The following is a 23,673-nucleotide window of genomic DNA, read 5'->3' on the forward strand; positions in this document are numbered from 1 at the left end:
GTAATCATCAGCCAAAGTAGTACTGACATATACACACGCATAGGCCTATGCGAGAGGCTATAAACTACAAATACACACGCATATAGCTGGTAGCCAAGTAGAAGATTCTAGTAGGATAAACGTCTAGACATTTGGAGAAATATGCGGACAAGGCAAGAGAGAGTATAAAAGCAGAGCAAGCTGAGTTGTCAGTAATCAGTTTGATTTAAGCACGCTATTAGTTGCGAAGTGAAGTTTAATTGTGAAGTATAATTGTACTACTCCCAAAGTTGTCTAATAAAGACCATTTTGCAATACGCAATATTGGAGTGATTTAATCAACAGTTTAGCGATTCGAACGTTAGCAGAAGGTTGCAAATAAGCGGAATTTTCCTAAATTCGTTACAGTATGATATCAGTTCACTTTTATAGAAAAATTATTATTTCAAAATAAAATATACATAATTTTGTACTAATTCAAGACTTAACGGGATATTTCCATAATATATAAAGCTGCTAACTAAAATTTTCTATAAACAACCTTGCGACAAAAATTGTATTTAAAAACGCGTATGCCCTATTAAGGCAGCTCGAATTTTTTGAAAATCTTTGTACCGATTTCAAGAAAGGTTGAAGATGTCGTGATGAAATTTATTATCAATATTTCCTTTTCAAATAGAAATGCCCTAGACAAGAATCACAAGACCGCTCACTTTCTATATAAAATTGAAAAACACATATACAAGTTCGAGATCTGTAGCCCCTACTTTTTCCTTGTTTTTGGGCGATGACAAATGTATATTGGTCATTAAAATACATTCACATAGTAGTTCCAAATTTAATTAATGAAGTTAGACTTCGATGTTTACCGAAATGTTGTCATTTCCAGCACAAAGTTTAAAAAACTAAAATTCCCATAAAAGTAGCCATAGCCCGATCGAAAAATACAGCACAGAGTATTCGCCGAAAGACTGATTGTCTCAAGCCCCGCGCCAGTTTTCACTCAGAACGAAAAGGGTGACCAGTTAACCATTGTTCAGAGTGCTTAAGTTCCAGAGCGAAGTCTTGCATGTCCTCTTAAACGGAAACAGCGATGAAGCACCCAACTAAGATGATAATCTACTCGCTCGTCACAATAATGGCTACTAGAGCATTTCACGGATGGTATGAGACAAATCGTACGCATTTTTTCATTTATTGTGTGGTACGTGTCTAAATAAAAATTAGAAGCCTGCTCTTGAAATATTTATAATTTGTGGTTACAGTCCGTCAAGTGAAATTTAAGCGAAACTATTAATATTAAAAAAACCAAATACTAAATTTGGTAGTATTTGTATTAAGGTGTGTTAAAATAACAAAAAAAAAATTAAATAGGTTTATACGGAAAAAACATTTTGTTTAAAAATTAAATTTTTGGTACGCGACACGCACGAAAGTCAGTTTTTAAATTTCGTATTTTTACTTTATGGATAGCACTATGGATACATTCAGTCTATGTGAGGTCTTTATTGACCAGCCAGTTCAACCTAGTTTATAGCGGCATAGTGGTGTATCGAAATAATATAATATTCGCCACAATATGTTTTTTCAACGTTAAGCATCGTCCAGACCAGCGCGACAACAACAAAGCAAGCAATCACACATATATAAACAGCAAATAAGAGCGAAAAAAAGAAAGCAAACACACATAGATGTACACAGCAATAAACAACGAATATTACTCATCCATATACACACATATGCATAGAAGGCAAAAGTGAGAGCGCATAAGGGCTCACACTTTATTACACATACATGTAAACAGCAGCTATAAGCACAAAGTTATTACTCGCACTTATGCACACATATAACTAGAATACAAACGTGAATATGAGACACAGAAATGAGAAATAAAAAGACAGACCCTATGAGAAATAGGCCAAAGAGGCAACTGAGAGTATAAAAGCAGCGCAAGTTTAAGAACAATCAATTAGTTTTGTTCTGAACGTTGTAAGTGAAGTAAGCGAGTTTTGTGATGTACTACTACCCTAGTAGTGTTGTAATTAAAGATAATTTTGCTATACAGAATATTTGAGTTATTTATTCGACAGTTCAGCGATTTGAACGATAACAGAATTTAAGTGTGTTTACAATAGCGGAAGCTCTAGTATGTGCCGTTTTGATAAAATATTTTGGAAATGTCATACTATATTCTTACCTTTTCGGATTAACTCCTAATTCTTTTTTTAATTTCGCCTCTTCTTCCCTTAAGGCTACCAAGTTTCGTTCACGCGTCTCTGCATCATCGCCTTTATGCGTGATTGAGTGTAAACGTCGCTCCGAAGCTGAGGGAAAAGCTAAGGGACAAAACTCACATCTATGAACATTTTTACCCAGGTGCAAACGTAAGTGTTGCACCATTGCTTTATGTCGTGGAAATACGCTTTCGCAGTATTTGCATTTGTATGGTTTTTGCATGGTGTGAATACGCATATGGGTGCGTAAACTTGCGATAAGTGTAAAGCTATTTAGTAAACACAAAATGTATAATTTAAATACACTTACACATATATTTTCAGATAGAGTTTCCATTATTATAGCTTACCGCTTTTCACATAATTCACATTTATGGGACTTTTCACCACTATGAATTAGTTGATGTCTTCCTAAATCCGATTTAATTCTAAAACTTCTTCCACAAATATTGCACTGGTGATGTTTAATTTCTGGTCTGGAAAAAAAATTCAGAGAAAAAACAACAAACTTTCATTTAAATGTATGTGAATGAAAGATGATGCTTCGGCCAAAAATGTTTTCTTATCGAAACCCTCTATTGGAAGCAGATGAAAAGGACGCTCCCGCATTCCGCTAGAAGGCAAAGGTGGGAAACAAATAAAATTGTCTTGCAAGCCTTAAATAGGTTAGCTAAAATAAATCCTTGCTTCGAATTCGAGCAGGCTTTTAACAAAAATGTTTGTGATAACTATTTTTATTTTTCGTAATTGAAGTTTTTTTTTTTTAATTTAGGCCCGGTTTTTCAGTACAAGTTCCACTCAGTTTTTCAGTTAAACTACGCTTAAGCTTATTCTGCAGTTTTTAAGTCTACTTTAACTGAAGTTTAAACTGAGCTTAAGCGGTCAATCTGGCAGGGTTAAACTCTAGTTAACCTATCAGTTATTTGCGTTTGTTCGAAATGGCGTCGAATATACCGAACAACCATTTCGGCTTGAGTACCATTAGAGCTCATGTTGATAACTAGCATACCTCTAAAATCTCAAGAGTTGTTACGAAACAGTGGCTCAACTTGAGAATCAGTGTACTCAGCAAAAGAGGGAATTTTTTATAAAGCGAAAAATGTTATTACTTAAGTTGAAAATAATAGTTCCCAACTTGTGGTTCTTTGACTGGACGCAAGTGTAAGGTTCAATAATACACTATTTTCACGAAAATAAAATATGATATCTATATATGATTTATTTTTGATAAATTACGCTTCATTACTACTATCAATCAGGTGTTTATTTCTCACATTAAATAGCTGTTGGCTTTGGTGGTATTACCTTGAAGATTTTTTTCAACTTCACCTCAACTCGATATCCAATGTAGGATATCAACAGGAGAAACGTGTTGAATATTTATTTGAGAACTGTACATTTCTCAAAATCTCCCAAAGGTTGGATAGTAATTTGAAAATGCTAATGACGTTGGAGATCAACTTCAGAACTATACATTTTACAATATTTGTCAAAGGTTGGATAGTGATTGGAGAATGAACATGGATATCAACTTGAGAACTATCTGGTTTAAGAATAACTAGATAATGATATTGGATATCACCTCGGGAACTAGATATATCCCTCGTTGGAGAAATATCTTTCAAATGTATGTTGGGAAAGCAAAATCCAGCTATTGTCGTATCTACAAATTATCTAGATAATAAAAATCCAATGTTGCCGTACAAAAAAGCAGACCCCAAAGGCGGCCTTAAAATGTGACTGAAAGTAGTTTACCTGTAGTTTAAACTTGAATAGAATTTAAGCAAACTTAGCTTAAACTTGCATAGCTTAACCAACTACTGAAAAACCGGGCCTAAGTAGCATAGTTCAATTCAACGCAAATCTTAAGTGTGTTTACGAAGCGGAACTCTGCATTTTACGTTATCATTTAATATTCTGAGACTGCCCCGTTATAAGTTTACTCTGTAGTTTTCATCTCAAGATGTTGCTACTTTAATTTAGCCTCTTGTTCTCTTAAGGCTTTGATATTTTGCTCACGCGTCTCTGGATCTTCGTTTCTGTGCGTTGCTAAGTGTATACGTCTTTTCGTATGTGAAGAAAAAGCTTGTGGACAAAACCGACATCTGTAAACATTGTCACCCAGATGAATACGTAAATGACGGAGTAGATTTGGACTTTTTACAAAACTATTAGTGTTGGAAAAAAAGATTGGGATGATTTGAGACAATCACGATGAAATAAGGTTTTTATAACAAATTACCGCTTTTCACAAATACAACACGGGTACCGTTTGCTCTCTTCGTCAAATATTTTGCGCCTGGACAGTAAACAATAAAAAAAAGGTCGATAAAAATAAAACAACAGCAAACATTTATTATAAACAGTAAAGTGGTTCAAAATAAAAAATCTCGTATTTTTTATTAGCATCAAGATTTGGATTATTTCGTGGTTACCCAAGATGGGCTCGAAAAACTTAAATTGAGAGGTCGATGCCGGCGTTTAAAAATTGCGGTTTTCGTTAACTTTGAAAATTCTAATTAATGGTCTTCTTTTTCGGCACAAAAAAAAAATATTTCGAAGAACACTCCCAGAGCCGCTTCATCTGATTTTGTCATGGTACTGCTTCTGCACCATATAGCAGGACGGGTACGATAAGTGATTTGTAGGGCATGATTTTCGTTTGCCGAGAGAGGACTTTACTTGTCAATTGCCTACCTATCCCAAAGCAGCATTTATTGGCTGGATTTCAGAGGTGATGTTGTTGTTAGTGTTAACGCTGGTTCCCAAATAAACGAAGTCTTTCACTATTTACCGCCGCTTTTTTCCAGTTTGGAGTAAGCAGAACTGAGGGCACGGGTGCTTAGGCCGATGATATCAATGTCGGAAAGAAAACTAAGAAAACTGATTTTCTTGTTTGAAATTCAAAGAAAACTAAGCGGCATGTACGTATATTTTCGCGTAATCATAAATGAGTTATGATCATTAATGAATGTAGTATCCAATGTCGAGAATACTTTGACATATATTTATTTGGAAAAAAGTTATGACCATTTTACCAAGCGTACCCAGTAGGGAAAATTATCCTTGGATTAAAAAATATTTTTGTATTATGGAATATGATTTTTCGACAGTAAAGTAGTTCAAACAAAGAAGTATTTATTATGATTGTGAAATTTATAACCATTTTTAAAAGGAAAATTCTTTTAGTAATTAACAATTTATTCAAACTCATTTCATTGTAACTAAGTAAATTATTTATTAGTATTTAGGGAAATAAAGTGTTTGTGAAAAATTGGTGGGATATAGGGTAGTAAATCCATCATATATTTATGTTTTTCTTCTGTTATTCGTCTAATGGTTGTGTACAATGGAAGCAAATCAATATTTTGGTATATTCTGGGTCTTCCTCTTTTAGGTGAGAGGTCTAATACTTTGAATTCGGAATTGTCATCCATTGAAGTTTTATAAAACATCTTTTATGGAGCATTTTCTAGAAATCTGATCCATTGTATTTTTAGCAAAGACAGGGATTCTCCATTGGTGTTTTTCTTTCTATTATTCGTTGATTCTTTTAGTTGTTTTGTCGAAATGAAATTTTTCTGAGCCATTTGTACTACCAAAAATGGTTTTTCTTTTTACATAATTCGATTAAATTATAATAAATGCTCAGGGATGTATAAATAATTTGATTTTTTAATTTTAGTTTCTATCAAACCAAAATCGCGATCATTTGGCAAAAAAGTATTTCATCTGTTAAACTTTTTCTAGCCCGTTCGGCACTGTTAAGATGTGAATCATGAATTTCCACAAGATGCAACTTCTCGCCTTCATTACTGGATGCTTAAATTTTTAATTTTAGCGAATCACACTTTTGGCACGTGTCTTTACGATGAGTATCAAAATTTAAGTTGAACTCTGTTTCATATTCCTCTCCACTATTTCTCTTAGGTTGTCTTATATTTTGTGCATAATTATGTTGATTTCGTGTCCTCTTTCTTGATTTCATGTTGCTTTCCTCCATTTGTAAGGGTCATTCATTCAATTCACTTTTAAAGTATGAACTGATTCATCTGAAGACGATGTTGTTGTAGCGATAAGGACACTCACCGAAGGCCTTGGGAGTGTTATCGAGTTGATGGTCCTTTGCCGGATGCAGATCCGGTACGTTCCGGTACCAAGCCCGACCATCTCGGGAACGATTTGTTATGAGCACATCCGACCTTCTTGGCCAAACCGCCCTCCCACCTCCTAGATCCATTAGGAGTTTGGGGTCGCCAGAGCCTCGGCTGTTAATTGCACAGGATTCGCCACGGATAGATGAGGTTGACAATTGTGTTGGAGAAGCTATACATTGCGCTGGCAACCTGAAAGGGCTGCGCTACACAAACCTCTTGAATCCGGTATTTTAGTCGCCTCTTACGACAGGCACACCTACCGCGAGTATATTCTAACCTCCTAACCCGCTGGGGTATCTGAAGACGATATTAGTCATTCGTTTCCATTTCTTGGGAGCACTACTATACTTGTCCGCCGTATAATATCCACAGTTAACTATAAATAGTACATTTTTACATTAAAAGGATCGTTATCTGAAGACATGACAAAATTACTAATTATTTTGCCAAAATTTGTGAACAGACTGACTTATACCACTATCAAAAAAAAAAAAACAGTAACTGTATTTTGTTTATCAACTAAAAAATAAACACATTTTTTAGTTAATTTTCATGGCATACTGCTACTCTCTTCAGATTATGTTATTTTATTAGAATTTGATATGAAATAGCTGATAAACTAGATTTTAAAAATTTTTGACTTGTAAAAGAACTCCATTTTTAAATAATATTCTCAACTTCGTTTTTATGTTCGGTTTCATAACGATATTTATTTATGAATAAAACAGAAATTAAATCAATATATTTAGGGAGATTTTCATAGTTAATAAATTACAAATTTAAGGCTTGTAGCCAGAACTATTTTTAATAAAAATTTTCAGAACTCAACTCTTTGAAATCCTCAATCCAACTCCCGATTTAATTTTATTTTTTCACCCGGCCTACTACTCAAAAACAATTATTTGACATTCTTTTCAATTGCATACAGTACTTAACTTAACTTCATTAATATATGAACAAGTGATTGAAAAGTAAGGTAGATTTGCATTATACTTGTACCAGTTTCAAAATCAAGGCCTAATATCGGCACTCTGATGTTTGATGAGTTTTATATCAAAACCGATATGCATTGAACTCGACCCCCTCAGAGTTTGATGAAGTTTTGCATAGAGGTACACTTTACCTATACAAACACAACCTCATTTTTAGAAATTACATTTTTGAAAAATTGTGGGCGTGGCTAGGTGTCAAAGTTGTGAAAAATGCGGGAAAATTACGGAATAGGTACTTTTGAGCTGTGATAACTACGGAATGGCTCAACCGATTTCAAAGATCTTGGTACCATTGGAAAGGTATTCAGATTGGCTTACACTGAAAATGTTTTTTTCTAAAATAAAATTTTATACTTGAAAAAAACTTCAAAGGCCAAGGGTTTTAAAATAAAATAATTTTTTTTAGAAAGGTCTATTTACTATATATAACATATCCAAAAACTAAAATGGCTTATTTTTTTTTTTTAATTTTAAGTAAATGCATCTCTTTATATAATGATATCATAGTACTTTTGAGCTGTGATAACTACAGAATGGCTGAACCGATTTTAAAGATCTTGGTACAATTAGAAAGGTATTCAAATGCACTTTCGAAAACGTATACTGTAAGAATTTTTATTTCGCTGTAAAACCGTTTTTTTTTTTTAGTTTTTTAAAAACTAAACATGGAAAAAATTACAAAGATCAAGCATTTAAAAACAAAAAAATGCTTTTCAGTGTAATAAAAATTGTCTCAGTGTACGATTTCGATAGCCGATTAGAATACCTTTCCAATGGTACCAAGATCTTGGAAATCGGTTGAGCCATTCCGTAGTTATCACAGCTCAAAATTACCATGATATCAAAAATAAAGAGATGCATTTACTTGAAATTAAAAAAAAAAGAAAAAATACGCCATTTTAGTTTTTGGATATGTTAAATATATTAAATAGACCTTTCTAATAAAAATATATTTTATTTTAAAACACTTGGCCTTTGAAGTTTTTTAAGTTTAAAATTTTATTTTCGAAAAAAAGTCTTTCAGTGTATTAAAAAATTTGTACAGTGTATGTTTTCGAAAGGCGATCTGAATACCTTTACAATGGTACCAAGATCTTTGAAATCGGTTCAGCCATTCCGTACTTATCACAGCTCAAAAGTACCTATTTCCCCTAATTTTTCACGCATTTTTCACAACTTCGACACCTAGCCACGCCCACACTTTTTCAAAAATGCAATTTCTAGGTGGTGTTTGTATAGGTAAAGTGTACCTCTATGCAAAATTTCATCAAAATCTGAGGGGGTCGGGTTCAAAATGTGCCTTTTTTATAGGTTTTGATATGAAATTCATCATTTGTATATTGTGACGAATATTAGCACCACTAAGGGATACTATCGTCTCTAAGCCGATACTAAGCAGTGACTTGTATGCACATCAACAAATCAATCATTATGTCTATCTATATGTCCATACAAGCAGCAGAGAAACGCACAAACACATGCATATATCTGAGATACTCCCAAAAGTAGGCAGTCATCGGTGGAAGTATCACTCACATATACACGCGCATGTGGCTATGCGAGAGCTATAATAATCGTGCATCTGCAGTTATAGCTGAGAAATTTATAGCTGGTAAACAAGTGGTAAATTCTAGAAATAGAAACGCCTAGAAGTATGCGAACGAGACATCACAGAGTATAAAAGGAGTTAAAGCTGAGTAATCAGTAATAAGTTTGATTTAAGCTATCTGTTGAGAATTAGAAGTGTTATTGTGAAAGTAGTCTAATAAAGACCATTTTGCATTATTGAATATTGGAGTTATTTATTCAACAGTTTAGTTATTCGGACGTTAGCAGAAGGTTGCAAATAAGAGGAATTGCACAAAATTTGTTACAATATGAATATTCTCCGTGGTCATAACTAACAATTGAAACTTTAAGTCTATAGGAACTATTAAACGGATAAGAATGCAACTTTCAGGAAACGAATTCTTATACTTAGCTTTAAAAGCTTAACTACTTAAAATAAAAACTAGTCCATTTATGTCTTAAATGTTTAAAAAAAATTTATTTTTTTTAATTTTATAATTTTTTATTTTAGTACTGATATTAGAGAAAATTTACAAAATTTACAAACGGCGATGGTTACTAGGACAGTTGTCTGAATTTCACTCTTCATCAGCTAGCTTCTCGGTAGCTGAGTATTGAACTCGAAATCTCCAACATTCATACTTTATATTAGTGTAAAGGCAGATGCCTTTAACCCCTCAGCCATGTGAATGTCCCGCTGTTTGCTTTGCAGTTGGTCTCTAAGTGTTGCCTTTTTAGCATGTCTCGCTAATTAAATAGAAATTTTAAATATCGATAGGTTAACAACTCCCTTGTGTGATCAATTAGCGCCATTTGGCAGAGCGAAGGAGCGACTGACGCGCCTTGTTGGACGGTCATAATCGTTTAAACGGTTAAGCGCCAATTGAGTAAGTAAGATTAAAAGCTTTTTATTTAAACACTATTCGTTACTTTGTAAATTTTAATCGACTTGGCCTTTTGACAATCAATTTAACAAAGTAAACCTTTTTATTTAATAATTTGGGAAAAATTTAAACAACGTGAAACTTAAAAAGCAATGAGGGCACTCCCCGCTTAATTCATACAAGTAAACCTTTTTAATTGGATAAAGCATGTTTGTATGTATGACCTCAACCAGTTCAACCAAAGATTTTTTAAAAAAAGCGTGCACGAAAAATATTGGAGACAAAACAGCTCAAAACTCTAGTAGGACATAATCACCACAGCAGAATGAATTAACAACCTAGCTATTTTTTTTAAATTTATTGTGGCGAATATTTGCAGTTCTATGCATAACTACGCTGCTACTAAATAAATGCGTAACAACAAAACACAGCGAGCAGCGAAACTTATGTACAATGCAACGAAGGCGACAAAGAGATAGCTCACACACACACATGAGTCATCAGCCGAAGTAGTTACCCACACATACACACACGTATGGCTATAAGACTACAAATATACATGTACGAGTATATAGCTAAATTACAAAGCATGAGATACAGTTGTTCGAGAAATTACTAGACCTTAGTAGAAATATGCGGACTAGGCAACAGAGTGTATAAAAGCAGCGCAAGCTGAGGAATGACTATTCAGTTTTATTTAAACACGCTATTAGTTGTGAAGTATAATTGTGAAGTCTAAATAAAGACCAGTTTGCAATACGGAATATTGGAGTGATTTATTCAACAGTTTAGCGATACGAACGTTAGCAGAAGGTTGCAAATAAGAGGAATTTCACTAAATTCGTTACAATATAAACAACCTTGCGACTTAAACATTGCATTTAAAAACGCGTATGACCTATTAAGGCCGCTCGAATTTTTTGAAAATCTTTGTATCGATTTCAAGAAAGATTGAAGATGTTGTGATGAAGTTTATTATCCATCTTTCCTTTTCAAATAGAACTGCCCTAGACAAGAATCACAAAACCGCTCACTTTCTATATAAAATCCAAAAACACACATACAAGTTCGAGATCTGTAGCCCCTACCGCATTTTTCCTTGTTTTTGGGCGATGACTAAATGTATATTGGTCATTAAAATACATTCACATAGTAGTTCCAAATATAATTAATGAAGTTAGACTTCGATGTTTAACGAAATGTTGTCATATCCAGCACAAAGTTTAAAAAACTAAAAGACCCATAAAAGTAGCCTGTAGCCCGGTCGAAAAATTCAGCACAGAGTATTCGCCGAAACTCTGATTGTCTCAAGCCCCACGCCAGTTTTCTTCCAGAACGAAAAGGGCGACCAGGTAACCAATGTTCAGAGTGCTTAAGTTCCACAACGAAGTCTTTCATGTCCTCTTAAACGGAAACAGCGATGAAGCACCCAACTAAGATGATAATCTACTCGCTCGTCACAATAATGGCTCCTGGAGCATATCACGGATGGTATGAGACTAATCGTACGCATTTTTTCCATTTATTGTGTGGTACGTGTCTAAATAAAAATTAGAAGCCTGCTCTTGAAATATTTATAATTTGTGGTTACAGTCCGTCAAGTGAAATTTAAGCGAAACTATTAATATTAAAAAAACCAAATACTAAATTTGGTAGTATTTGTATTAAGGTGTGTTAAAATAACAAACAAACAAAAAATAAAAAATAAAATAGGTTTATACGGGAAAAAACATTTTGTTTAAAAATTAAATTTTCGGTACGGGACACGTACGAAAGTCAGTTTTTAAATTTCGTATTTTTACTTTATGGTTAGCACTATGGGCACATTCAGTCTATGTGAGGTCTTTATTGACCAGCCAGTGCAATCTAGTTTATAGCAGCATAGTGGTGTATCGAAATAATATAATATTCGCCACAATGTTTTTTCAACGTTAAGTATCGTCCAGACCAGCGCGACAACAACAAAGCAAGCAATCACACATATATAAACAGCAAATAAGACAAAAAAAAAAGAAAGCAAACACACATAGATGTACACAGCAATAAACAACGAATATTACTCATCCATATACACACATATGCATAGAAGGCAACAGTGAGAGCGCATAAGAGCTCACACTTTATTACACATACATGTAAACAGCAGCTATAAGCACAAAGTTATTACTCGCACATATGCACACATATAATCAGAATACAAACGTGAATATGAGACACAGAAATGAGAAATAAAAAGACAGACCCTATGAGAAATAGGCCAAAGAGGCAACTGAGAGTATAAAAGCAGCGCAAGTTTAAGAATAATCAATTAGTTTTGTTCTGAACGTTGTAAGTGAAGTAAGCGAGTTTTGTGAAGTACTACTACCCTAGTAGTATTGTAATTAAAGATAATTTTGCTATACAGAATATTTGAGTTATTTATTCGACAGTTCAGCGATTTGAACGATAACAGAATTTAAGTGTGTTTACAATAGCGGAAGCTCTACTATTTGCCGTTTTGATAAAAAATTTTGGGAATGTCATACTATATTCTTACCTTTTCGGATTAACTCCTAATTCTTTTAATTTCGCCTCTTCTTCCCTTAAGGCTACCAAGTTTAGCCCACGCGTCTCTGCATCATCGCCTTTATGCGTGATTGAGTGTAAACGTCGCTCCGAAGCTGAGGGAAAAGCTAAGGGACAAAACTCACATCTATGAACATTTTTACCCAGGTGCAACCATTGCTTTATGTCGTGGAAATGCTCTTTCGCAGTATTTGCATTTGTATGTTTTTTCACCGGTGTGAATACGCATATGGGTGCGTAAATTTACGATAAGTGCAAAGCTATTTAGTAAAGACAAAATGTAAAATTGAAATACACTTACAGATATATTTTTGCAGATAGAGTTTCCATTATTATAGCCTACCGCTTTTCACATAATTCACATTTATGGGACTATTCTCCAATATGAACGGCCTGTTGATCGTACAGGTTTTTTTTGTCCTTTCATAAATTTTTTCGTGCCTGAATAATTAAAAATAAGGGTAAATTCCAAGAAGTCGTGTAGAAGACGTACGGTTCGATAACCTCCGAAGAGATTTTAGGCCAAGCTTCTCTTCCAATGTGCCTCGTGATCCTTTTAAATTTTCCTACAAATTGGCGGAACAGGACATTTTTGTTTTATTTCAACTCCGAACGGCATCTGCAAGGCAGATGAGTTTTCACTGGGACCTTTTCATGGCAGAAATACACTCGGAGTGTTTGCCAAACACTGACGAGGGGCGACCCCGCCTAGAAAAATTTTCTTATTATTGAAAAAACGTGTTTCTAAAAATTTGATGTTACTTTTCCTGGGGCGTGACCCAGGATCTTCGGTATGGATGGCCGAGCACGCTACCATCACATCACGGCGGCCGCAGTGAGATTACTTTCTATTATTTCAATGAAAATTTCAAGTCGTAATTTGCCTGCCATAAAAATTATTTGCAGATCACTTAATAGGTTTACACTCTAAGATCCATTTACAGAACGACAAGTAAGCTTTTTAGCTCAAGTTAGCTTCTCATGAGGGTATAAATTTAAAACTTCCTATAACCTACCTTGCGAAAAAGACAACTAAAGTTAGAACCAGGGGTTGAAACTGTTATTCCTTTTATAATATAAGTCCTTGCAAAACTATTAATTTTGGACTTCAAATATATTTGGATCAAGATAAAAATTATTTTCGGATTTTTATTTTTTTAATCCGATAGAACTAGTTAAACTCGGACTTTTAAAAATAAAAGTCCCGAAATAAAAGTTAAATCAAGACTTTTATTTTTTAAGGCCGAAATAAAAGTCCCACTTGATAACAAAGAAACGGCTTATCCGAAACTCAAACATTTTCACCTAGGACAATTTTTTGACCAGGACTTTTTCGACTCCGAAAAAAAAAAAAATTATTATTTTCCGTCCCTGGTTAGAACCTAATTTATTTTGACTATAATTATGGCCACATAACTTTGACGAATTTCAAAATTAACTCAGGGCCCGTATCGTGTTATACGATCACGGATAAAAAACCAATTTCACTCAAATGATAAATATGAACGTGTTAAGCTGATAATAAATGATGAATCTAATAAGTACTTGCTACCTATATTTTACGTATTACCTCAATCCCAATCACTGATCCGGTGCTGTTGTAATTGAAGAAATTTAATTCGATCACGGATCGCATAACAGGATACGGTCCCAAAGTTAATTTGAAAATATATGATATGAACCCAAATTGTATATCAAAGTGTTACAAGTTATAAAATTATACCAGCTGTAGAACTTAACCGGTTTGAAACAATATTCTATAAAAGCGTGCAATTACTGGCATATGCTGATGAAATTGATATCATCAGCCTAAACACTCGCGCCGTTAGTTCTGCTTACTCCAAACTGGAAAAAGAAGCAGTAAAGATGGGTTTGATGGTGAATGAGGACAAAACGAAGTACCTGCCGTCATCGAGCAAAGAGTCAGCGTATATGCGCCTTGCAACCACGCTACCGTTGGGAGCCGTAACTTCCAAATAGTAAAAGACTTCGTTTATTTGGGAATCAGCATCAACACTAGCAAAATCAGCTCTGAAATCCAGCGAAGAATCACTATTGCCAATAAATGCTACTTTGGACTAGGTAGGTAATTGAAAAGTAAAGTCCTCTTTCGGCAAACGAAAATCACAATCTACGTGTTCGTTGCTATATGGTGCAGAAGCATGGACCATGACAACAGCAGATGAAGCGGCTCTGGGAGTGTTCGAGAGAAAAGTTCTTCAAAAGATTTATGGACCTCTACGCGTTGGCGATGGCGAGTACCGAAGAAGATTTAACGATAAGCTGATCGGAACCCGCCTATGGAAGCAGAGGTAGAGGGCGGCCCCCACTCCGTTGGAAGGACCAGGTGGAAAATGATTTAAACTCCCTTGGTGTGGCCAATTGGCGCCGGTTGGCAGAGAAGGAGCTACTGGCGCACATTGTTGGACGGCCATAACCGTTTAAACGGTTAAACGCCAATTAAGTAAGTAAGTAAGTAACTAAGTTATAAGTTATTTTAATGGTATGGTATATTCTTACTCTGTTGCTTTCTTTTCCAATTGTTGCTTTTTCGATTTATCCTCTTCTTCCCTTAAAGCCCTCATATTTTCCTCTCACATCTCTGGATCTTCGCCTATATGCGTAGTTAAGTGTAAACGTTGCTCCCTACTTGAAGGAAAAGTCAAGGGGCAAAACTCACATCTGTGAAAATTAACACCCAGATGAGTACGTAGATGTTTGACCATATGACTTTCGCCGGTATGAGTACGCATATGACGACGTAGATGCCCTGTAGATTGATTTTGTTGCGTTTCTCTTTTTTTAAAACGACTACTGCGCCGTAAATCTTTTGGGTCTTGCTCACTGCGGGTTTTATGACGCTTCAAATGTTTGTTTAAATGGTTAAGCTTCTTAAAAGATTTTTTACATAGACGATAGTTGTGGAGTGACGAGCTATGAAGAGTAGTAAATTCATACATGGCTAAGTATATATAGTAGGCTAGCTATACTTGTGTTCGAGTTGTAGATATCGCATCATCATCAATGCTATCAACTCACTGCGCCATTGCAGCACATTATCTGCTCGAGCATAAGTCATATACCTCACATTCCAATGAAGAGTGATAAAAATTTAACATGCAAATCGAGCAAATTCATCCATATGGATCACATTGTTGTTGCAGTTGCATGTTAAATTTCTATATCCGTATCCGGATCACGCTTCATTAGAACACAAAAATACAGCCAAGTAAATTGGGGCACAGACGAATTAACAGATTTATGCAATTTGTTTCTCTTTAAACGGATTGCAAATTGTATGGCGCTGTTTCTTGCAATCTGTTGCGCGAGCGTGGCCAAGTTTTCTCCACTACCTTCGTTTGCTGCAATTTTGCCATTTCTGATATGACGATCTTTGATTAGTTTTCGGCATGATTTTTTGCTGTTTTAGCGAAAAAGAGCTTTCCCGAATGTTGATGGTTCTTCGCCAGTTGTAGATCCGGTACTTTCCGGTAACAAGCACCATTAAAATATAAGCCCGACCCTAGTTTCATGATTAACTTGGGGTCGCCAGAGCTAAAGAAACAACATTCGCCACGGGTAGGTGGGGTTGATTTGTACAACACAACCTCTTAAGTCATTTGGGTATTTTCGTCGCTTCTTACGGCAGGTAATTAAAATATAAAGGTAATTATTTACTTGAGCGCCCAATAATGTAAGTAATGAATAAAATAACTTCTGAAACAGGTAGAAAAATATCGGTGGAGGTGTCAAGACGTGCTTTGAACTCATGAACACAAATAAAAATTGTATTTCGGCCAATAGATATTTGCAAAAGTGGTTGCAATTTTGTAGTAAGGTGTTTTGCTCGGATATAACTTGCATCTACAAACCAGAACTAGACCCAACCATGATAATTTGTTTCTTGATTTACTCTCAGGTGCGAATGAACGTCTGATCCCATTCCTCATGGAATGGAAGTTCCTCATGGAACTAGGGGGTGGAGACAGCGGGATGGCCTAGAAGGTTTAATGTGGCCATATAAATCATTCCCGAGATGCTTGGTATAGGAACGTACCGGTTCAATATCCGGCAAAGTACCATCAACATCGATAACACTCCCCAAAGCCTGCAGGGAATGTTTTTATCGTTAATACAACAGCAAAAACATCCCATTTTCCCGCAATACATATTCACTCACCGAAGAACAGTAGCGAATGAAGTTCACAAACGGATGAACAATTATGCAGCGAAAAAGTATAAACATGTTGCTTAAACCGGTTTTCTTATCTATGCCCCGTTTAAGTCACATTGAAGCAATACTGCTGTAATTATTTGGCTTCTCGAACACTTCTAACTTACATAATATTTATTTGTATTTCCTCGGGTTCTATGGAAATTGCATCATGCTTCACAAAAATTGTTGAATGTATTGTGTCACCATCGCTATACTCAATGTGTGGATCATCGCCTTTAGTGTGCTCATTTTCGATCGATTGGCTTGACTCGCTTTGCGAATCTTTAGAGTTTTTCCCAGATAGTGTTGAATGTCTAGTATCATCATCGCTATACACAATGTTGGATTCATTATCATGAATAGACTCATTTTTGATAAATTCGCATAAATCGCCTTGTGAATTTCTACAGTGATCCAGTGCCTGATCGATGTTTTCTATATGATCAGAAGTATTTGATTGTACTGCTTCCGGCTTAGTTACCTGCTCCTTTGGTTCTGTAAATGGTGCTTGTGTCAAAAAAACAGCTTCATCGCTATACACAATGTTGGATTTATTATCATGAATTGATTCATTTTTGATAAATTCGCATAACTCGCCTTGTGAATTTCTACAGTGATACAGTGCCTGATCGATGTTGTCTATATGATCAGAAGTATTTGATTGTACTGCTTCCGGCTTATTTAACTTCTCTTTTGGTTCAGTAAATGGTGCTTGTGTTGAAAGAACTCTGTTATTACTTAGTCTTTCGTCTTGAATTACTGTATCTATGACTGACACGTCCATGCTGGCCCATTTTTTAGAAACCAACAATTCACGCATTGATTTTTCGGACTGTACGCACATTTGTTGGAACCGGTAGGCGCATACTAATTGCTGTAGGCATTTACTACAAATTTTCTTTGACAACCCATCTTTTAGCTGAACTTCACTTATTTGCGGCACTGTACTGGATAGTAATCCGGATATTTGCAAACCGCCATATTCCTCAATTTCGTCAAAGATGGATTTCCATTGTTGTCCTGGCTCAGCGTTGTCTTCAGAGGAACTTACCTCAATCATACAAGTTCGACATAAGCAATCAAAGTGTTTATCACTTGCTCCCATTTCCGCAGCCTTATTTCTTTAAAAGCATACAATTATCAGAGTTTAAGCCAATGATAACATCATTCACAATGGAAACGATACTGTGTACAAATGCTAGAAATTCAGAAAGTAGCGATACTTTTCGTATGATACTGTGTCGTTTTCGATAATTTTCAGACTACTTGTTATCGGCATCTCCCACTGAAGGCAGCAACAGCTGCCATCATCCGGTAGCAAAATCCTGAGGCAAATAAAAAATTTTGCATGTAAATGCAACAACGATTTGAGCCAGATAAATCCAGATAGAAGTCTGGTTCAATTTGTGAGCCAGATAATGGGTTGGATTTTATATAAGGTGCCATGATTTTCAAGCTTTTGTTGATTATTAGGGGTAGAGTGGGCCCTAAAAATCACCAAAATGGAATCCGCAGCTCTAGAAACTCTTAGTTTATGAAATATAAGCTTTTTAATTTCCAAATTTAGTAAAATTTCAACTTAAGTCCTGCACTTAAAATTCGGGCCGCACATGTCGACAGCGGTATCAAAAGACGCGTATTTGCGTCATGATTCAGAATCCGAAAGCAGAAACTATATTTTTTATTTTGTTTAAAAGTTATTCGCGGAAAACACGTCGGTACTATTGTCGCTTTTTTCGTTGTTGCAATTAAACAAACGAAAACAGATGAAGGTGGTGAATAGTGTTGCTAGTATTCAATGTATTTTTTTTTTTTTGTAAAACACTTAATAATTTGTAGTCTAATATTATTTGGGGTGCTGCGCAGAAGGGTGTACTACACAGAAGGACATTGACATGGCGTAGCCCAGGGTTATATTTTATAAGCGCGGCCGAAGGCCGCCTATGTAGAAAGGTGTTCTACGCAGAATTACTGTGCATGGCCACCAAAAAAGAGCTTTTTCAAATTTTTGGTAAATAAAGACTAGAAAATTTAAAGATATATATACCTCAGATAAAATGTATTATTATAAGTTATTTTTCGATTTTTTAATTTTTGAAATCCATCCACTAGTTTCGGAGATATTTTGATTTGAAAAATTCATAATTTCGCCTTTTGACATGGAATTACCCCAAACCTTTCATTTGCACCAAAATAGAAATATACCGTTGGAATCAGCATAAAAATCTATATAAAGTCCTATTGGTTATTTTTTTTTTTTTTGACAATTGTATGTATTCTGCACTTAAGCCCCTTTTTATAAATTCTTATCATAAAAAATTTTAATATTTTCTTAAAAATCTCACGTTTCGGTAAATTAAACACATTAATTTCAAATTATTTAGAAAATTACAAAAACAAAATACCTTGATAGTGTATGTTTGTTTGCATTTATGTCGACGTGCCACCACCTTATAATGTTCTACCAAGATAAAAAGATATTGTTGCGGAGCTGGCAACACTATTCACCACCTTCATTTGTTTTCGTTTGTTAAATTGCAACCATAGTGTACCTATACCAAGTGTGTTCACTAAGCGATAAACGTCAAAACTACAAACAGCCGCGCTCACCTGATGGAAATCTCAGGTCTAGAGTCGCATTTTTGGCCTCAACGACAACATTTTTGTCTACCAATCGTCTCGACTTTTTCAATTTTTCAATCATTCGGAGCATTCGGTAATGGTATCCATTTTGAATTCGCTGTCATTCCGAATCCAGCGAGTGCCTGTCAGAATGCTTGACAGATAAGTCAACACACTTGTACTTGTACACTATGATTGCAACAACGAAAAAAGCGACAATAGTATCGACGGGTTTTCCGCGAATAACTCTTAAACGAGATAAAAAAATATAGTTTCTGCTTTCGGATTCTGAATCTTGACGCAAATACGCGTCTTTTGATACCGCTATCGACATGTGCGACCCGAATTTTAAGTGCAGGACTTAAGTTGAAATTTTACTAAATTTGGAAATTAAAATTCTTATATTTCATAAACTAAGAGTTTCCTAGAGTTGCGGACGATAATTTTGTGATTTTTAGGACCCCCTCCACCCCTCGAAAAAAAAAGTTGGAAAATCGTGGCACTTTATTCAAGATATTCCCCCAGATAATTTGTTAATTACTTCTTTTTAGTTTGGCAACGCTGCCTGTAATAAACCTACTTTTTCAAAAATAGATGTCGCTGCTTAGCCTTTCACCGTATGAGTTAAATGAAAAACAGCGGCGGCTTCTGCCTATCACATTTCACGTGTGCGAAAATTTCACGACATCTGCTTCTCAAGTCTCTCATTAGCCGTGTTTTTTAACACGCGCGTATACGTTTCGTTTGCGCGTGTAAAAAAACGCCTATCTTCGCTTAGATAATGCTTAGGAGACCCATCTAGCGGCTGTGGTTAAACAACTAGCTCCAGCAACAGGGTGTACCGAAAAGCGGAGACGCAACACTCTGATGGCCATAGGGTATAACATATAGCTGAATCAGTTGCGATGAATTGTGGACACACATATAATACATAGAATTAGTGTAGAGGGTGAAACAAAGACACATATTTCAGTTACATGTGAGTATAATGCGTATTGAAATTTAGTAGGACAAAATTTATGCGCAGCAATTTCAGAGGTGTATTTATAGTTCGTCTCTTAGTAGTCAATATAAAGTTTAAGCGTAAACGGATATACGCGTGTTAAAAAACACGGCTAATGATCCAGAGCAATCCCGTGAAAATTGAGCGTGAGGCCGTAGCTGTAAAACTCAGTGGATGACGGCAAGCATGAACTTATTCATAGCCATCATCCGGTGGCAAAGAACCTGAGCCAGATAAATCAAGATAGAAGTCTGGTTCAATTTGTGAGACAGTTAATTTGTTAATTACTTGTCTTTAGTTTCGCAACTCTGCCTTTAATAAACCTACTTTTTCAAAAATAGATGTCGCTGCTTAGGCTTTCGCCGTATGAGTTAAATGAAAAACAGCGGCGACATCTACCTATCACATTTCACGCGTGCGAAAATATCACGGCATCTGCTTCTCAAGTCTCAACAGCAGTGTTTATTTTTACACGCGTATACGTTTCGTTTGCGCGTGAAAAAAAACGCCTATCCTCGCTTAGATAATGCTTAGGAGACCCATCTAGCAGCAGTGTTTAAAAAACTAGGTACAGTTACAGAGTGTACCGAAAGCGGAGACACAACCCTCTGTTGTATTTCTGTGTATAACATGTAGCGGAATCAATTGTGATAGATAGTGGACGCGCATAGAATACATGGAATTAGTGCAGAGGGTGAAACATGGATACAAATTTCAGTTACATCTGAGTATAATGCGTATTGAAATTTAGTAGTACTACTTTTATGCGTAGCAATTTCAGAGGTGTATTTAAAGTTTGTAGCTTACTTACTTACTTAATTGGCACTTAACCGTCTAAACGGTTATGGCCGTCCAACAAGGCGCGCCAGTCGCTCCTTCGCTCCGCCAACAGGTGCCAATTGGTCACACCAAGGGAGTTTAAACCGTTTTCCACCTGGTCCTTCCAACGGAGTGGGGGCCGCCCTCTACCTCTGCTTCCATAGGCGGGTTCCGATAGAAACACTTTCTTGGCCGGAGCATCATCTTTCATTCGCATAACATGGCCTAGCCAGCGCACCTGCTGCGTTTTAATTCGCTGGACTATGTTGATGTCTGCGTATAGCTCGTACAGCTCATCATTAAACCTTCTTCGGTACTCGCCATCGCCAACGCGTAGAGGTCCATAAATCTTTCGAAGAACTTTTCTCTCGAACACTCACAAAGCCGCTTCATCTGCTGTTGTAATGGTCCATGCTTCTGCCCCATATAGCAGGACGGGTACGATAAGTGACTTGTAGAGTATGATATTCGTTCGCCGAGAGAGGACTTTACTTTTCAATTGCCTACCTAGTCTAAAATAGCATTTATTGGCAAGATTGATTCTTCGCTGGATTTCAGTGCTGATGTTGTTGCTAGTGTTGATGCTGGTTCCCAAATAAACGAAGTCTTTTACTATTTCGAAATTATGGCTGCCAACAGTATCGTGGTTGCCAAGGCGCATATGCGCTGACTCTTTGCTCGATGACAGCAGGTACTTCGTTTTGTCCTCATTCACCCTCAAACCCATCTTTACCGCTTCTTTTTCCAGTTTGGAGTAAGCAGAACTAACAGCGCGGGTGTTGAGGCCGATGATATCAATGTCATCAGCATATGCCAGTAATTGCACGCTTTTATAGTATATTGTTCAGTGCGGTTAAGTTCTGCAGCTAGTATAATTTTCTCCAGCATCAAATTAAAGAAATCGCACGATATGGGGTCACCCTGTCTGAAACCTCGTTTAGTTTCGAACGGCTCGGAGAGGTCCTTGCCAATTCTGACTGAGCTGACGTTGAGCGTCATTTTGCATAGCCGTATAAGTTTTGCGAGGAAACCAAATTCAGACATAGCGGCATATAGGCAGCTCCTTTTCGTGCTGTCGAAGGCGGCTTTAAAGTCGACGAAGAGATGTGTGTCGATTCTCTTTTCGCGGGGTTTTTCCAAGATTTGGCGCATTGTGAAAATCTGGTCGATGGTAGATTTACCAGGTCTGAAGCCGCACTGATAAGGTCCAATCAGCCGGTTCACGGTGGGCTTCAATCTTTCGCACAATACACTTGAAAGGACCTTATATGCGATATTAAGAAGGCTGATTCCACGACAGTTGGTGCATTTTGCAGTATCCTTCTTGTGGAGTGGACAAAGAACACTTAGATTCCAACCGTCGGGCATGCACTCTTCCGCCCATATTTTTCTAAGAAGCTGCTGCATGCGCCTTACCAACTCCTCGCCGCCGTACTTGAATAGCTCCTCAGGCAATCCATCAGCGCCCACGGCCTTGTTGTTTTTCAATCTGGTTATTGCTATTCTAACTTCGTCATAATCGAACTTAACAGAACAGAACCGATCGTAAAATTTATCTTTGCAATCAGCGTCATTTCCATCAATTTGGAAACAGTTATTTATCATACCTCTGCACAGAAAAGGTAGTAGATCTAATATTGAGAATTATAGGGGAATTGCTAAGCTTTCAGCTATTCCTAAAACCTTTGAATAATTACCAGTAGGCTTCAACGTTCGTGTACTTCCATGTTATCACCCTTTCAGCATGGGTTTGTGAGATGTAGATCAACCACCACAAACCTACTTGTGTTTACCTCTTTAGTTCGGGATGGTTTTTTGGCTAGCAAGCAAACAGGTGTGATTTGTACGGATTTTAGTAAAGCTTTTGATTCAGTGAATCACGAACTTCTGATTCTGAAGCTTGATTTACTGGGCTTTCCAAAGGATCTGACTTTATGGCTCTCAAGCTATCTTTCCAATTGAACCCAAAAGGTGCTTTATAAAAATATTATTTCAAAATCAATTAATATTACCTCTGGTGTACCTCAAGGCAATCATTTAGGCACATTGCCTTTTACTCTTTTTATTAATGATCTGCCACAGATTTTGAATCATTCACGAGCTCTAATGTATGCCGATGATGTAAAAATTTGCTATACATGCTTGCCTTCGGATTTAACTCGCTCAAATCTACTTCAGGTTGATTTGGACTCATTTCAACGTTGGTGTACAATAAATGCATTAGTTCTTAACTGTTCTAAATGTAAGTTCATGACATTTCATCGCGTGAAGCCTGCCCTGTCGTCTTATGCACTTTATGGCACTCTTATGGAGCGTATATCTTCGATTAACGATTTAGGTGTTCTGTTCGACTCGAAACTGAGCTTCAATTCACATATTTCATTTATTACTAATAAACCAATACTTGAGTATTGCTCGTGTGTTTGGTGCCCATTATATATTACTCATATAAAGCGTGTTGAGTCTGTGCAGAAACAATTTTTAATTTTTGATCTACGGGCCTTTAACTGGGACTCAAATCTTCATCTTCCGTCTTATAGAAGTAGACTTCTTCTCATTGATTTGCCAACTCTGGAAAATCGTAGAATATTACTCGGGGTAATGTTCCTGCATAAGCTAATTCTAGGTGAGGT

General features: G+C 36.2%; 1 protein-coding gene across 1 annotated transcript in view; it reads right to left on the reverse strand.

Moving 5' to 3' along the window:
* Window positions 1-17,804, reverse strand: part of LOC137249245 (zinc finger protein 85-like) — a 28,692-nt gene extending 10,888 nt beyond the window's left edge. Inside the window, exons 1-3 of the mRNA XM_067780564.1 lie at window positions 16,722-17,804; window positions 2,564-2,689; window positions 2,177-2,482 (exon numbers count right to left, since the gene is read on the reverse strand). Of these exons, the coding sequence (XP_067636665.1) occupies window positions 2,177-2,482; window positions 2,564-2,689; window positions 16,722-17,701 (1,412 nt within the window). The 5' untranslated portion in view covers window positions 17,702-17,804. The remainder of the gene's footprint in view (window positions 1-2,176; window positions 2,483-2,563; window positions 2,690-16,721) is intronic.
* Window positions 17,805-23,673: the final 5,869 nt, after the last annotated feature.

The sequence above is a fragment of the Eurosta solidaginis genome, chromosome 4 (assembly GCF_040869045.1).
Source record: "Eurosta solidaginis isolate ZX-2024a chromosome 4, ASM4086904v1, whole genome shotgun sequence".
In the NCBI taxonomy this organism is placed as follows: domain Eukaryota; kingdom Metazoa; phylum Arthropoda; class Insecta; order Diptera; family Tephritidae; genus Eurosta; species Eurosta solidaginis.